Source organism: Monodelphis domestica, chromosome 8, assembly GCF_027887165.1.
Source record: "Monodelphis domestica isolate mMonDom1 chromosome 8, mMonDom1.pri, whole genome shotgun sequence".
In the NCBI taxonomy this organism is placed as follows: domain Eukaryota; kingdom Metazoa; phylum Chordata; class Mammalia; order Didelphimorphia; family Didelphidae; genus Monodelphis; species Monodelphis domestica.
Genome location: NC_077234.1, coordinates 46,628,729 through 46,646,881, shown reverse-complemented (window position 1 = coordinate 46,646,881; position 18,153 = coordinate 46,628,729). Strand labels below are relative to the sequence as shown.

The window sequence follows — 18,153 nt, the reverse complement described above, 5'->3', positions numbered from 1 at the left end:
ATATATCAATATACTTCTGAACAGAAAGTTACTCACTCTGGAAGAGGACTCTGAAGGGTTTGAGTTTATTCAGTAAGTTCACGCCAATCCTGCTTGGAGAGCAGCATCTGGTGTTTTGCTCTTATTTCCTCCTCCTTTTTTTTTTTAAAGATGACAAAACTCCGGCAGGATAGATAGTTTCATCAGTCCAGTTGTTGGTGTTCTAGAAAGAAAGAGAGGACTCTTAGAGTCAGAGATTACCTCTAAAACCAATAGTGCATAAGCCACGCTAAGGCTGTGAATGTCCAGAGCACTGTTTGTACCACTTCTGCTTTTATTTCCTGGAGAAAGGAGGGGGTTGGTGGGTGAAAGGGGGGAAGGGAGGGAGGGAGTTGAGAGGTCATCATTGAAAAAGCCATTTGAATTCTACAAGCCTTTGTCCAGATGATTCTTCTTGCATTCACACTCTTCTAGCAGTATTTTTTTTTTCAGTCTGAAAATTAATAAAGCCCATCTCTTTCTGCCTGTGGTGGGCTCTTTGCAGATGCCTGTTTACCTGAAAGTGATGAAATTGTGTTCAAACACTGTGTGTGATGCATTACCTCTAGGAGACTGTAATGACATTAGCTTAGCATTATGAGTGCTTGTTAGGGATGTTAAGTCTTTTACCTTTGATTCCTAGCCTGGCTGTTAATGTCATTACCCCGAATCAGTGTTTGATGAACTCCTTTAGAAACGGAACAGTTTCCCCACATTAGAGCCTATCAGAAGGGCCAATCACATTAGGAAAGAACCCTTTTCTATCATTACTGAGCTTATTGTATAAAGAGCCTTTCTGTAGTTTTCTGGAATAGTATTTAACCATGGACACAATAAATAGTTCTTTTTTTCTTAATTTGAGGGTGGCCGAGTCTTAATTTGGGGTGGGGATGTGGGATAGGGTCTTTGGATATTAGGACTTAGGGTCAGAAGGAACCTTAGATGCCCCATAGTCCAAATTTTACCCCCCCCCCAAAGAAACAAAGGCCTGAATTGATCCAAGATCATACACATAAAGCAGGCTTCTTATCATTTTTGGTTACCCTATCTCCATTAAGTGTTCATTAGTGGATTGATAAGTATGTCTACTTAAATATCTTTAAAGAGGGATGAGTTGGGAAGGTGAGATACCTTAATGAAAATAGTGCTACTTGTTAACATAGTAAAGCCTTTTTAATTTTAGAATTATTTCCCATTGTTGAAAGCAGAAAAATGTTGGAGCAAACCCCTCCCCACCCAATACCCCAAATTCAGAGTCAACCAATAGCTTTATATTTGAAATGGATTCTTTTTAAATTTTCTGTCCTTGTTAAACACACTTCTGTAAAAATCCGTAAGGGGTTCTGTTGACATTAGGCTACTGCTATTTATTCTTATGCCTTTTGGAGTCACATGAGATAAGAAAGAATTCAGACCATATTAAGTCCGTATCTTTAGTTGCATAATGACTCAGTTTTGTGGTTATTCTCTAGAGGAATACATTTTACACAAACTCACAGGCACACAGAAACCACTCTGCAAAGCCATCATCCCATCACTCTTTCCCACTAATACTGCGGCTAAGTATTATACACGAGGCTAATTCATGCAATTGGGGTTTTCAGATCTGGATTGGATATTTTTTGAAAAGATGGTGTTGGCACTGTATTTTACCATGCTCTGCAAAGTGTCCTACAGTGTGGACCTGTCATGTTAGGGATGAGAAATAAACTGGGTGCTGGCAGCAAGCCATCATTTCCTGAATTTGTATACAGAAGGACCGGGGTATGATTCCCGGCTCTATTTCTGGTGTGATACTGGGCTTCGGACTTTCTGAGCCTCCTTTCCCACACCTGTAAAATGCTCTCTTGGGTACTGTCCGGTTCTGAATCCAATATCCTATGGGCTAATGCTTATGTATTGATAGAACATTATTTCCAAGTGCATATCTGATTAGTAATTCCCCCTCTCAAAATGTTTACCTTAAGAATAAATTTCAAGGACATTTAAATGGCTCAATCAACAGTATGTCAGTCCTAGGTCCAGGAGGATCTGGGTTCAAATGTGGATCGGTCACTTGCTAGCTATATGATTTTGGGCAAGCCATTTAACCCCCATGTCTAGCCCTTCCTACTCTTTTGCTTTGGAACCAATACATAGTATTGATTTTAAGACAGAGGGTAAAGGGTTAAAAAAAGAATAAATTGCAAAGTCACTTAATCTTAAGTGCCTAGCCCTTACTGCTTTTCTGTCTTAGAGTTATTTGTTAATGTTTTTAAAAAGAGAGAGAAAATGGCAAGCACTATTAATATTTGTAAAATGCTTTAAGATATCCAGATGAAAGGCAGCATGTGAAGGAAAATCATTATGTTCAACTTCAACAAGCTCTACTTGCCAAAATGAAGCAGAGGTCTATAAATAATTGGTTAGACTTCCTTTATTGTGAATTTGTTTGGTTGAAGAACTTTCCATATTCTGACCAGAATGTGTGAATACAGTTAACTGAGAAAAAAAATACACTAATCAGGGCTATGCATGTATCATCTGTAGTAGGATTTAGTTAATTTAGGCTTAATGACAGTCACTAATCAATAATCCACAACTTCCTATAGGATTCTTTAAAAATGGTATCACTGAAAAAACCATTTTATTTGAGAATGCTATTGCCAAAGAATCTCTGGAACAATGAACTGCTCATTGCCACTGTTTTGGGAGGGAGGAAGGGAGGGAAGGATTGATGCTGGCATGATCAGAGTCTTGTCTCTAGTTAGAATTGAATTCTGCTGGCTACAGGATTTCACTTCCAAGTCTGCTTCTGAAAATAACTCGACCAAGCCAAAGAAAGGAAGAGTCCTTCCACTGTGTCTAGGGCACCAAATACGTTTTAGTAAACAGAGTATCTTTTCAGTCACATAGAAAGGAATTATTTTCAGTCTGACCATTGAACTGGTTTGCTTCTGTGGCCAGTGAAATCCATTAGGATGGAGAAACCAGCTCTGCCTCTGCCCTTGTGGGAAAGATCACTTTATTTGGGATTGCTTATTAGTGGTTATTAACGTAACAACTTATTAATAAGTTAATCACCCTATTGATTCACTAGGAATTTAGTTACTAAAAAGGTTTCTAAAAATCTGCCAATTTTCCAGGGATGAAGGCTTTCCTTAGAAAAATCCTGGGTAGCCCCAGTGGTCAGAATATTAGTCTAAGTTCAGAAACCTGAACAGTTGTGTGTTACTGGAGCTTCTTAGAGTTCTGTGGCATGACAGAGTTCAGGGTCTTGAAGTCATAAAGCTTTGCGGTCATGGGCAACATATTTAACTTAAGTTGTTCCTGAGAAGAATAGGGGAAATATCTGTATTTGTTGTTGTTTTGGGACTCAATGAAAAAAAAATACAAATAAAGGACTTCAAGTCATTATATAAAAATGTTAGTTATAATGATGACACTATCTATACTCCTCCTAGAAGACTGTGACCTCAACCAATTTGGATTTTTTTCATAGCTTCTTGCCATCGTGGCTTCTCTTTGACACTAGTATTTGATCCCTCCTTTTCATTCCACATTACTAATATGCACTTATATACATATATGTTATATACATCATTAATGTATATATCTTCTATAAATATGTGTGTCGTGGACAAGCTATATATAATAGATTACAAATTGAACTGTGCCTCATTTCATTTTTCATATCAGGTGCCTACCATGATGCTATGAATGTAGTTAGAAGAGAACCAATCTGAATCATAATGAAGTGAAATTTTATTTCCCTTATTCTGTGGAAATTAACCAAGCATTAATCATTTTATAGTTTCAGTGGAAATTCTGTATTAAATTATTTATTTCTAAAACAAGACTTAGATAGGAATAAACCAAAATTTCCTGAAATTTTGGACTTTGTAGCCTTTTAAAAATTCCATCAAGGAGACTCTGAGCTCTTTAATCAGAAGACAAGACAGGATCATTAAACCTCTGTCTTGAATTTCTGGGGGCATCTTGCCTACAGGCAAAAAGATTACTCTAAATAATCTCTTCATACTCACCTTTTTAAAATTAATTATTTTATTTTTCCAGTTGCATATAGAAATAATTTTTGATAATTGTTTTTCTAGATACTGTTCTTAACCCATTGGTCCACAAAGTTTTCTCCCACCGAAAAGATGATTTCAAATAAAATATCCTCTAATGTAAAAACAGTAGGAGAAAAGTGACTATAAAATCTTATTGCATTCCTACACTTTGTGAGTATGTTAAGGAAAAATTGGGATTATTTAACCATTAGAACTATTTAAGAAGCAAAGTATTAACTTAGCTTTAAAAACAATAATGGTAAGAAGCCTAAATCATTATAGATACAGTGGTAATGGTGTGGGTGGTGGAAGGTAGGGTTCACTCTAGGTCCCTAATTAACCAGAAAGGTGTTTTGTGGGTCATGTGTTTTATCTGTTAGCAGTCAGTCATATAATTATATTTCCCTAATTAATGAAGACATTTTCACTAAATAACAATGTAAACAAATGTAATACCATATCAATCCCTTCTCCCCCCCCAAACCAAGCACTTTACACTACTGTAGAAAGACTAGACCTTTGAAGGAATTATTTATAGCATCTATGGGAAAAAGGGAAAAATAAATCTGTGTGAAGGGATTGGGGTAATATGTATTAGGAGAAGGTTGTCACAACTTTCAAAGAGCAGAATTACTGGTGTCATTGATCAAAGGGCTACCCTTGACTTCTCTTCCAATCACTGCTCTCCATTCCAGCCATTGGTCTCCTCTCTAGCCAGGCATCAGCTGTGGTGATTTTAAGAGTTTCCTGATGCTTTGTTCAAACTTCCACTGTCTTGTTTTAAGTCTTTTAGCTCCTTCTTTTCTATCTGAGTTGATAAGCTTATCCCCTTTTATAGGTATTTCATTCTGCTCTTTCACGGGTTTTTACTTTCTTTTTATTGTTCTTGTTACCCTTTGTAGTAAAAACTTGACAGATATCCAAACATTTCTATAATGTGAAGAACATCAAAAAGAATGTATTTGAAACTGAATATTTGATACAATTTATTTTTAAGTTTAAGTTCTGGTTAATGTGATTAATGAAGAGGTCATTATTCAAATTCAGGCTGAATATTTCCATTGAACTAGAACCAGTGACTATATTTTATGTAATTATAACTTTGAATAGGGTCGATTTGGATTTATGGGACCACTTCAGGGAATTCATTATTCAGTAGCATCGTGGCTCTGCTTATTTCTGGCATCTCTTGAACTTCAGCTCTCTTCTCTTTTATAAAGAGGTTAGCTAAGGTTAGCTAAGTTGTTTTTTTTTAAATATTTTCTTTTTTTCTCATCACTATAACTACCTCCAGTTATCTCTAAAAAGTCACCCTCCAGACAAAAAGTCCTTTTATGGAGCTAGTAAATATAATCAAGTGTTTATCACAGTAATAGCCAACATTTGTATAACCCTCAAGGTTTCCTAAACACTTTCTATATGCTATCTCATTTGATCCTCATAACATTTCGGGGATATCGGTACTTTTATGATCCCTATTTTAAAGATGAGCAATCTGAGCCTGAGGGAGGCCTATTGATTTGTCAACATCTGTTGGAGACAGAATTTGAACTTAGGTTTTCCTCTCATAGTCTTTTAATTATGCCCCCCAACTGTCTTTATTGATACTCCTCGTCCATTACCTGTCTGCCAAATACAATTCAGCACCACACCTCCAGAGTCATTTAATTGATCATAGAACTTAAATCTTTTACAATTGTGAAAGGTTGTCTCTTCTTTCTTGTTATTTTTGTCAGTATTTCCTATGAGATTCTTGACTGTTTGGTCCTCCTGATTAATTTCATTATCATTTTTATGTAGTTCTTTAAAGTAACCTTTTATTAATGAACATCTTAAACATATCTCTGTCTGTCTTGGTCAGTCTCTCTGTCTCTGCCTCTCCCTCTGTCTCTGTCTTTCTTTCTCTCACACACTTTCCCTTACTTTCTCCCTCTTTTTTGTTTCTCAATTCTGTCTATTGTCAACTAACAGAAATCTTTTGTAATTCTTAGGACTTATCAGACTTATGGAGTAACTAGATGGCTCAGTGGATAAAGTGTGGGGCTTTCAGTCAGGAAGATTCATCTTCCTGAGTTCAAATCCAGGCTCAGATATTTACTAGCTGTGTGACCCTGAGCAAGTCACTTAACCTCATTTTGCTTCAGTTTCCTTTTCTGCAAAATGAGCTAGAGAAGGAAATGGCAAACCACTCTAGAATTTTTATGAAGAAAACCCCTAATGGGGTCACAGAGTCAGGTATGACTGAACAACAACTTGTATGGTCATTTGAAGAAGGAGAGGAGAGGGGGAGAGATCAAGAATGGCTTTCCACAGGAGGTAAAATTTGAACTAAGCTTTTGAAGGATCCTCAGAAGTAGAGGTTAGGTTAAGACAAACCACAACAACAGCAACATTTTTGAAATAGTACAAAAGAATTAGATACAACATATTGGAAAGCAGGGGGGGGGGGAAGACTTCCTTGGAGATATCTTTTTTCAAAACATTAGATTTCCATCTGAGATTTAGTAGAAGATATTTCCCTTAAATTCACTTAAAAATCCATTTCTTTGTGTTCTATGAAGGTGAAATAGACAGTGAATGTTAGTCTTTGTGTGTTTTGATTTCATATTTTAATTATTTATCAAGTACCTTAAAGAGTGAGGGGGAATATAATTTTCTTCTTAAGATAGATAATTAAAATATACTTTTATCTATTTTCCATTAGTGCTCAGAGGAAAACCAGTATATTTCCATATTTCAAGTAGTACTCCCATTTTTTGTCTGGATTCTGTGAGCTTTGATGCCATTTGGAAATCCGTTATCTCATGTTTGGCATTAACCAAGATCAGAAGGTTTCAACTCATTGATCATCACCCCATTTATTCAAGCTTGATAAATATAAGACCCATTGTGGGAAGAGTAGATTTGTTCAGTTTGATCTTCGAGGTAGAAGCAACAGATAAATGGTAAAAATAAATCCAATTTAGACTTTATGTAAAGACTTTTTAAAAATTAGACCCATCATCACATTCATGGGTTGGACTAAAAAGCTTCCAATTCTCATTTCATGAAGGAAGGGAGTACTGGGATGTTATTTATGAATGAGTGGATCTCAGCTCTGCCTTCTTTCAGCACTGGGAACAAGGCTGTAATTTTATTTTCCATAGTCTGAGTAGTAATAAGTATGGAGTTTCAGATATAAATTTAATTAGTCCATTCGTAGCATTGTGCTTATTTGTCAAAATGATTGATCTGGAAGAGGCCCTTAGAGAACATGTATTTGTGTTTATACTTTTATCATACGAACTGACAATTTAGATTCATTAAACCATTTTTAAACCTCAATAAAACAAAAGCCACAAGAATTCTGAGAAGAGCACATTTCCATTATTGAGCTCTTAAATTCAGATTAAGAGCACCGCTTGTGTTTTCCCATCTTAAGGGAGCTGTTCATGGTGGAAGGCTTTCACTGCAACATTCGTTGTTTTTTCTTGTTTTGATGACATGCTCTCATTTGGGGAATAAATGGCGCTTTGTCCATTTTCTTCATGTGAAGCAATTTCTTTTTCTCTGTTCTTTGGAGGCTAGGAAAATTAGCTGAAGAATTAAGGAACCTGCCTTTTGCTAAAAAGTATTATAGAATCACAGAGTTTTCTTATTATTTGAATACGAAAAAAGCAGGCTCTGCAGCACCTTATCTGCAGAGATGGTGGATTGAGTGCTGAGCATTGTATAAGTTATTAAATCTTGTTGATAGGTTGGTTACATTTACTGCTTTCTCTTTAATTGCTTTTTCTAAAGATGATTTTTCTGGCTAGAAATTGTAGAAGAGGATCATTTGGAAATGAAGGCAATATAAAACCGAACATTCATATAGATGATATAAATATATATGTATATACATATACAGTTGTATATATAAATTTGGAAAATATTGAAGGAATAGCAGTTTTCTAATAGATAAGAAAGGAAAAGCAGTACACTGAAATAAAAGTTTAGATTCTTTTGTCCCTTTGATTATCATTACATGTCATATCAGGCTTATAATTCTTTTTATGGTAAAGGGTGTATCAACAGCTAGAAATAAATGATTTAGGGAAAAATAAAGATAATTAAGGTAGGAAGCATCCTTCTCCTGGTGGGTTATACGCCAGGTGAGTGCCTCACCAGCCTGGCTTTGTTCTCCTTCTTTTCCACATTTTCATGATGCTGATCTTAGTGCCTGGGGACTCCTGCCTCCATCTTTAGTGAAGTATTTCAAAATCTCTCTCTACCTCTATGGCATCCTGAATTTGCCTTAAAAAGAGGATTCAGTAGTACCTGTCTTGTTCATTTGTCCTGGGAGTATCTAGCAGTGCTCACCTTGGAGGACAATTACTAGTCATGAATGTGCTCTATATTTACTTAAGCATACAGTATTAGTTATTGCTCTACCAAGGGAAATGAGAGGTTTTATAATTACTATTTGCTTTATGAAATTTGTACTAGGCAGTTTCTATTAGTTAATGTGGAAATAATGCCATATTGTGCCTAAATGTAATTTCTGTAATCAGAAATTTACTTGTACAGGACACCTGTGCACACATAATTAAATACCTGTATCCAAAAAAGTCAGTGTTCTTGACTTTTTCACTCAAGTGAGACTGTTGAAAATGAAAACTATGGAGCATCTAATCTAGGTGGCTCAATAGATTGAGAGTTTCGCCTGGAGTTGGGAGGTCCTGGGTTCAAATTTGAGCTCAGAAGCTTCCTAACAGCATGACCTTGGGCAAGTCACTTAACCCCCATTACCTTGGAATACATAGTATTGATTCTAAGACATAAAGTAATGGTTTAAGAAAATGGTGGCCAGTGTGAATGAGGAGGGTTCAAAAGGAGAAGCACAGCTTTGCACAAGCTTCCATGATGCCAGCCTGGAGATGCTGGGGTTCCTATCCACCCCTCCCCACCCTGTCCATGCTCATTCCCAAATGTGCTCTTATTCACAGGATGAATCCTCGAGTCATGAATGTAACCAGCGGACGATTCTGCTTTACGGGGTCGGGAAAGAGCGAGATGAGGCCAGGCATCAGCTGAAGAAGATTACCAAAGATATCCTGAAAATCCTGAATAAGAAGAGCACAACAGAATGTGGGGGTAAGATGGCCCGCATCCTTGTCACTGCTTCTGTCACATTAGTAGGGATACGGAGCCAAGCCAGCCAGCAATCCCCATCTGCCTACAAGAAGCTGATGTTCTCATTGCAATCATGGAGACGATTTCTCCTTAAAAATAGGTGTTTCCTCCTGTCTTATTTTTACATTGCCTAGGTCTCCTCTGCATCCTTCCCTTCCCTCCCTCTCCCTCCAGAGAGCCATTTCTAGCCAAAAATAGAAACAACAACAACAACAAAAATAGAAGGAAAAGGAGAAGAAGCAAAAGGAAATCAGCAAAAACCAGGCAACATATAAAAAGAAATCTGGCATTATATGCTGTGTTCTGCTGCCCTTCGCACTTAAAGGGAATCCTTGGCAGGTTTGAGGAATCTTGAAAAACCACCCTCAGGAAAGGGGCATTTTCAGGATTTTTATAACAAAGTTCAGTCATGTATTTGTGTGATTGGGTTACAGTTATATACACTTACCTATGTGTGCCTGTCTTTATATGTGTATCACTACATATCCATATATATGTGTATACATACAGAGGGAGAGAGGGGAGGGAACAGGGGAAGAGAGAGACAGACAGAAAGAACGAATGAGAGAAGGCAGCGAGGTGGTATGGTGGATAGATCTTTGGACTCCCAAATCAGGGAGCCCCAAGTTTAAATTCAGCCCCAGACACTCACTAGCTGTGTGACCCTGAGCAAATCGCTTAAGCCTGTTTGTCTCAGTTTCCTCATCCATAAAATGGACTGGAGGAGGGAATGACCAGCCATTCCAAGAACCATTCCATCTTTACCAAGAAGACTGTAAATGGGGTCATGAAGAGTCAGACACAACTGAAAAACATCTAAATAGAAAATAAACATATGCATATGCATATACACATATGTGTTTGTGTGTACACATTTTCCAGGTGTCACTGGAGTCCATCTTTCGTGAAACTCTGGCAATTATTTCTTTCCTTCTATAATTCAGACGAGAGTTTTTGTGGTGGTTTCTTTGTTTTTCAACAACAATGATTACTTGGCTTTAGTTACACTTCTTACTCTGTTAACCTACCAATGATGCATTTTAGGACTAAAGTGCCTTTGTTCCATATTTTTCTGACCCAAGTCTAGTGCCCCAGAGATCCATACGTGGATCTGTGCTGAGATGGATGGAAGTATACAGGGAGAGATACCCATAGGAGGGATGACAGTCATGTTATAATAATAATAATAATAATAATAATAATATCTAACAGTGACTATATGCCAGGAGCATTTTACACTGGTCATCTCATTTCATCCTCACAACAACCCTGTGAGGCAGGTGCTATTTGGGGTCCCATTTTACAGTTGAGGAAACTGAGACAAATAGATTAGGTGACTTGCCTAAGGTCACACAGCTAGTGTGAGTGTCTGAGTCCAGATTTGTACTCAGGTGTTCCTGACTCCATGCCCAATGTTCTGTCCACTGTACCGTACATGTTCCTATCTTTGGACATTTCAAGAATTGTCATGTAGATATAGATAATCTTGATAAATTTGACCTCCAAAGAAAAAAAATTGAGTAGTCATGAATGCAACCCCCACCCTAGCCAAAGAAAGACCATATTTATGTATCTTTTTTTATGCTGTGCCCCCTCCCCCAGTAGAATATACATTTTCTTGAAAGCAGAAACAGTTTGATTTATTATGATGTTCTTATCTCTAGTAATATCATCCCCAATACATAGTAGGGAATTTATTTGAATTTCAGGATCCAACAATGGATGGAAGTCGAGATCAGTTTAGACTTTTGGGGGAAAGAGAGGTCATTTACAAGGAAAAGCCTCCTTATTTACAACTAGAGCTCTTCTTCACTGGAATGAACTGACCTGAGAGGTCAGGGGCTCCCCTTCCAGGGTGGTGGTCTTGGGCATTCACTATGTTCAGTTGGGAATTCTGGGTTAGGTTTGGATTGCATTCGTTGCCCTTTAGCTCTGTGGTTCAGCACAAATATATTTTCCTTCTTGTGACGACACTTCCTGGTTTGGTTTTCACCTATGAAATTCAAACATTCAATGGTTTGTCCCTTTTTCAGGCTTACCTTTCTCTGATGCACTGAGGGCTAAAATATGACTGTTATGAATAAGACCTCAGACAGTGATGTCATTAAACAGACAGTGAAATAATGAGTATGTATGTTGTAGACCCACCACCTATGAAAACACTATTCAGTCTACATACTGGGCTTCAGAGGAGTGGAGTTCAAAGCCTCTTTAGGAGCCCCAGTGAGCTTCAGAGTTCAATCCACAAAGGAGAATTCTATAAGAACCTCACCACAAAGTTATTAAGCTACATGCTCAAAGCAGAGACTCTTTCCAGATCACTCTTGACTTGAAACTTCTTATACCATCTTAAAATGCCCACTTTTTGCCTCCCTCCCTCATCACCTAGTGTCTAGGGGGGGTATATCACCTTTGTTGGGGAATGTTTTGGACAGGTATGAGATTTGTAGTCTTCGTCGCCAGTCTTATTACAGTCTCCACCCCCAAATCTCCTCCTCTGATCTTCTCAATTCTGTCTACAGCACCTCCCACTCCATTCACCCAAGTTACACCCTCTGTGTCATCTTCAGTCCTTCACTGTCCCCTACCCTCCATAGCCAGTCTCACTGCTAAATCTTGTCTTTCTCCCTCTGTAACACCTCGTAAGGACATCCTTCAGTTAATCGCCATATGTGTTAGTCATTACTTGTCCTTCCCCCATCTTTTACATCTGGCCTCTTCTTACATAGTCGCCATCTTAGTTCAGACCATCGCCATTTGGTGCCTATACTATTGTGGCAAATTTCCAGCTGGACTCTAGTCTCTTCTCCATTGCAGTCCATCTTGCTCTCAGCTATCAAAATGATGTTTTTAAGGGACAGAACTCATCAGACCACCTCCCTTCCCAGCAAAATCCACTGGCTTCTCTTGATTTGAGAGTTGGTCATTAAGACATTTATTAAACACCTACTCTTTACCAGGCACTGGGCTAAGAGTCTAAAACACAAAAAAAAGACATCCCCTGCCTTCTAAAAGCTCACAATTTAAAGAATGGAGAAGACATCAAGCAAACAATTTCGTACAAAGAGGCTATATACTGAAGAAATAGAAAATAATGAACAGAGGGAAAGCACTGAATTATGAAGATTCTGAAAGGCTTCCTATAAAAGATAAAATTTTAGAGGGACTCAAATGAAGCTAGGGACACCAGTAAGCAGAGATGAAGAGGGAGAGCATTCCAGATAAGGCAGTCAGCCAGAGAAAATGTCCAGAGTTGAGAGATGGAGTGTCTTGTTTGTTGAACAGTCAGGAGGACAGTATCACTGGATTAAAGAGTGCCAGTCACTGAGTAAAGTATAAGAAACCTGGAAAAGTAGGAGAGGTTATGGAGGGCTTTGAATGCCCAACAGATTTGTATTTGCTCCTGGAGGCAGCCACTGGAGTTTATTGAGTAAAAGGGTGTCAGGATCAGGCCTGTGGTTTGGGAAATGAAGGTTTGGATGAATGGAGGATGGATCAGAGTAGGGAGAGACTTGAAGCAAGCAGACTCACCAGCAGCCTATTAAATTAATCAAGGTGTGAGATGATAAGGTTCTGTACCAGAGAAATGGTAACTTGAAAGAGAGAAGGGGGAATATTTGAGAGATGTCATAAACATGAAGTCAGCAGGCTTTGGCAACAAATTGGACATGGAGTGGGGTAGGGTTGGGGAGTCAGAGGGGGTGGAAGAGATTGTGAGTAATCCAGAATGCCCCTTAAATTGTAAACCTGAGAGGCTCGTCAATGAAATTCAAAGGCTTTAGGGGTAAAGATTATGAGTTCCATTTTGGGGTCTGTTTAGTTTGAGATGTTGAAAAAGGCAGCTGGAGAAACAAAACTGGAGGTTGGTAGATAGGATAGTTGCAGGATAGATAGATTAAAGAATCATCAGACTACAGATGGTAATTAAATCCATGGCACTTGATGAGATCTCCAAGAGAAGCAGCATAGAGGGGAAAGAGAAGAGAATCCAGGACAGAACCCTGAAGGATGCCTGTGGTTAGTGGGTATGATTTGGAGGAGGTTTCAGCTAAGAAAACTGAAAAGAATAAGTCAGGAGGTCCAAGAGAGTGATGTCCTGACTTTGGGGTCAAACGTGATTTCGTGCTTTTAAAGATTTATATTTTATTTAAGTTTTATAAGTTATATAATTTCAAGTACAACCGTGTGTGTTTATATATAATGTATACAGTATAGTGTATATATAGTATTATGCATGTGTGTGTATATATATATATATATATATATATATATATATATATATATATATATACACACACACAAACACACAAGTGCTCAGAAAAATATCAAGTAAAGAATATAAGCTCCTCAAGGGCAAGGACTGGTTTGTTGTTGTGTCTCTATCTCCTATCACCTAGCCCAGTGCCTGGGACAAAGCAGGTGTTTAAAAAATGCTTGTTGATTGACTGGGCAGTACAGATGTTTATTATAAGCTTGAAGTGAGAGGACATTGGCTTCCAACCTTCTTTTCAAAGGCCCATGTGGAGTTGGCCGTAGGGCTTCTCCTGCACCCTCTTATTCTCCATCTTTTTTTAGAGTTCTTAGTCTTGACTTATGTTTGGAAATCCCCTTCTCTGTATGTCCTCTATCCATCCCTTCTTCCTTTAAATTGTCTCTCTTCCTTTTCTCAACTTCTCTCCTTGTTACTTAACCTCTGGAGGACTTGTCATTAGGCATGTAGGAGACCAAGATTGTTGGTGGATGATGGGTGGGATTGGGGCAAAGCAAAATCTGCCCTTCATTCCCAGCCCTTTGGCCAATGCTTCCTCAACTTCACAGCTTCTCCTATCAAACTTCCTCTACTTCTACGATCCCCCATCCTACTACCTGGAAAGCCCCCTTCTAGACCTTCTAGCCTGCCTTCCCTCCCTCACAAACTCTTTCCAGGTAACTAACTTTCTCATACAGCTGGTGTTGTCATGCTTCTCCTGAGATACAGAACTTGGCTTCCTGTTCTTCTGGGAAAATGTCACTCCTCTTCCTCATCTTCTTTCCCCTTCCCTTCTGCCTCCCAGAATCCAGCCTTATTCCCCTTTCTGTCTCTAAGTTCCCACATTGGCTGATCAGATTCATGGAGATTTGATTTTCCATCCTTAGAATTGCTCAAAGCCTTGAAATGTTTTGCCCATCTGGTAGAGTAGCATATTTTCAACATCTTAGCACCAACAATTTGAAGATATTATACCTTTGCCCACAGCTATCTAAAGAACTGTTTTTCTTGGAATTTTCTAATGTCAGTAATTATTTTATGATGATAACTTATTTATGGTGAGAAGTAAAAAAATCACTATGTATGACTTATCTAGTTACTTTGACTAGTTTGGGAGAAGATATATTTTTGTCTTAATGAAACTATTGATCAGCCTTTCTCTCCCAGAGGACAGAAAGGAAATTTGTTTAATTAGGGACGAAAATTAGGTTAGCTGTAGCTTTCATCTGCTAATAAAGCACTGTCAGAAACTGTTAGATGCTGCCAAAGAACATTTTAAAATTATTTTCCTTATACTTTTTTAAACCCTTACCTTCCATCTTTATATCAATGCCAAGGATTAGTTGCAGGGCAGAAGAACAGTGAGGGCTAGGCAGTAGGGGTTAAGTGACTTGGCCAATGTCACATAGACCTGGAGATGAGAACTATCCTGGGTTCAAATCTGGCCTTACTCAATTTTCTAGCTGTGTGAACCTAGGTAAATCACTTAAATCCCATTGCCTAATAACCTTTGCTCCTTTTCTGCCTTGGAACCAATATACAATATTTAAAGATAAAAGGCATAGGCTTTTTTTAAAAGCAAGATTTTAAAAAAGTACTTTCTTTTCTGTCTAAGAATCAATACTGTGTATTGGTTCCAATGCAAAAGAGCAGCAAGGACTAGGCAAAGAGGTTTAAGTGACTTGCCCAGGGTCACACAGCTGGGAAGTGTCTAAGGTCAAATTTAAACCCAGGATCTCTCATCTCTAGGTCAGGGTCTCAATTCACTGAGCCACCCAGATTGCCCTGTTATCTCAATTTTAAAATTGATGAAGCAAATATTTCCCTGACAGTTGATGGTACAAAGGTTTTTACTAAATGACATCTGAACATATTAGCTTGTGGATTTCAGATATTTGGTTTCATTTACTAGGGCCTAGCATCAGTTCAGAGATTCATATTATTTTTTAAAAAAAAGCAATTTGAGTAATAGAAGTATCTATCAAATTTTTTAGATTGTTTTTCTCTTCCCTTTCTCTTTCAAACTTCTTTGGGGAATAGGTACTGTGGACGAGGCCATTTTATTATTCTAACACCTTTCATATATGATCTTAACTGGTTTCTTATTCTCATCCACTTTAAGTTTTCATGTGAACAAAATGTTAAAAAGCAATTTGGAGCACATTTCTTAGTGCTGTGATCATAGTGAGAAATAAAGAAAAGAAATTTCTATAACATCAGGCCTACTTTTCTATCTACATCATAAGAGAAATCTTAAAAGGTAACACTTCTAAAGGGAAAAAAAAGGAATTTTACAGCCACAAAAAATATTCTTAAAATTAGGAGTGTTTGTTTTCGATATTTTAAGATAAATAAATACTGAATCAATGCCATTACACACCAAATAACTGTAGCATTTCTGTATATGCAGTACATTGGCCAATACAGATATCACACAGTTGACTCAAAACTTTGTGCTTACATCATTTATATTTTAATGTGAACTGATCTGATTTCTTCATAAAGCAATAAAGCCCATAAGTTTTCTTTTGTATAATTAAATCTTCACAAGAATATACAAATCAGACATTGCACTATTGCAAATTTAGCTTGTGAATATATTTAAAGACATTGATAATAGATTATGGTACTGCTCCTTGGTCTTCATTATATTTTTTTAAATGACCAAACTATCATTTTATTTATTAAGTTGATGATGAAGGACAAAAAGCCAGGAAGAGCAAACAAGAGACCTTTCCAACGCTGGAGACAGTGTTCACAAAACTACAACTCCTCTCGTATTTTGACCAACATCAAGTCACATCTCAGGTAGGCCCTGATCATAAGTTAAATTTGTTGGTGCTTTAATGCCATTTGCACTACTTGAGCACATCTGTTGCATACAACTTGTCTTTTCTAGCCTTGCTGGACAACTTTTGATTTGTTTAGACAAGATATATAGCCTTTATAATGAGCTAGGTACCAGTAGAACCTGGTCAAGTCTTCGGTCCATATTTGCATTTCCATTTCTTTTCAAGTAACCTTTGGAAGATTGCTTATGTATTGTTTTCATCATGAAAAATCTTTAGCTTCTTATACTACAGTCACATTTTAAAGATAATTGAACTAATCATTTAATTAGCTCCTATCATTGCAACCAATGAATGGCTAAATAGAATGCATAATGGTCCTGCCTCAGTGTGACTTCTGTTACTCAGCTCATGCTGGTTAAAGACTTATTTTTTCTTCTTCCCAGTTTTGATATATCAAGTGAATTTGTTGTTAGTTTTTGAAAACAAAGTAGGATTTGAGTTGATGGTCTTTCGGTCTCTTTGTGAGTTAATTGCTGTATCTCTTATGAATACAGGTTTTGCCTATGTTATTCAGAATTCATTCTTAAAATGAAAACTGACAGTATGTTTTCCTTTTACTAGATTTCTAGCAATGTACTAGAACAGATAACCAGCTTTGCTTCAGGAACGTCCTACCATCTTCCCTTGGCTCACCATATTCAACTTATCTTTGATCTTATGGAGCCTGCTTTGAACATCAATGGACTTATTGACTTTGCAATACAGGTACCAAAGTGATCAGTCTAATGGTGACAATAATAATAATAATAATAATAATAACAAATAATAATAGTTCTAATAACAATAATGAAACAAAAATTTGCAAAGCATTTTTCATAGAGTTTAATATTAGTTTGGGAGAGAAAAACACCCACTAAATGGTAGATAATTTCTAAACGTAGAGTAGTCTCTGTTTATTATCAGCTAGGTACAGTGGTTAGAGTACCAAGTTTAAAATCAGGAAGACCTGAATTCAAATCCAGCATCAATCACTTATTAGCTATGTGACTATGCAAGTCACTTTACCCTGTTTGCCTAAGTTTCTTCCTTTATAAAATGTGAATAATGTATCTTTCGAGATCATTTTGAGGACAAAGTGAGGTATTTATAGGGTATTTTGCAAAGTATTATATCAATGTTTGGTATTATTAGTTATTCTTTATATTATTGAATTATTATTAATAGCACCTTAAAATTCAATAGCAAAATAATAGCTCATTTATGTATGCTTTAAAGTTAACAATGAGCTTTGCATTCAATTCATCTGATATACTACTTCAGAGTTTCCAAAATATTTGCATATCTTTCATCACAGTACATGCAATAAGTAATCATTTATTAAGTTCTTGATATTTGCCAAACATTTGTTCTTAGCCCCTGGCATAGTCCCTAGACACTGAACAAATGTTTTTTTTAATTGGATTCTTATTTTATCTTCATACCAGCCTTCTGACATAGTTAGAACAGCTATTATTATCTAAGTTTTTGAAAAGAAATAAATAAAATTCTTGAGGGGAAACATGATTTCTTTCCCATGGTTAGCTAAGAAGTTATCGATCCTAAGCTTTCGATTCCTAAGTCCTGTGCTTCTCTTACTAGGGTAGTATATACATGGTGACTTCCTTAATATACTTTTGCTTGCTTCTTTTTTAAAAGCCATTTGGGATAATACAAGAATTTTCTGTGTATCTTCTTATATGATTAGAAATGTCTCTCTTTTCTTTATAGTAATGCACGTGATAATGTGTCTGATCTGTGACATATCATTTTCTAGGTTAAAGCAGTATCATAATTTAAAATTAGCCCAGTATGTTGGTAGAACACTCACTAAAAATCCATGCTTCTGCAG

General features: G+C 37.1%; 2 protein-coding genes across 2 annotated transcripts in view; one reads left to right on the top strand and one right to left on the bottom strand.

Moving 5' to 3' along the window:
- MED12L (mediator complex subunit 12L) overlaps positions 1 to 18,153 on the top strand; it is a 625,295-nt gene that overhangs the window by 524,335 nt on the left and 82,807 nt on the right. Inside the window, 3 exon segments of the mRNA XM_056807762.1 lie at positions 9,038 to 9,185; positions 16,163 to 16,281; positions 16,887 to 17,030. Coding sequence (XP_056663740.1) covers positions 9,038 to 9,185; positions 16,163 to 16,281; positions 16,887 to 17,030 — 411 coding nt within the window.
- P2RY12 (purinergic receptor P2Y12) overlaps positions 1 to 18,153 on the bottom strand; it is a 61,440-nt gene that overhangs the window by 5,912 nt on the left and 37,375 nt on the right. Inside the window, exon 2 of the mRNA XM_007502032.3 lies at positions 37 to 202. The gene's annotated coding sequence lies outside the window, so the exon portion shown is untranslated. The remainder of the gene's footprint in view (positions 1 to 36; positions 203 to 18,153) is intronic.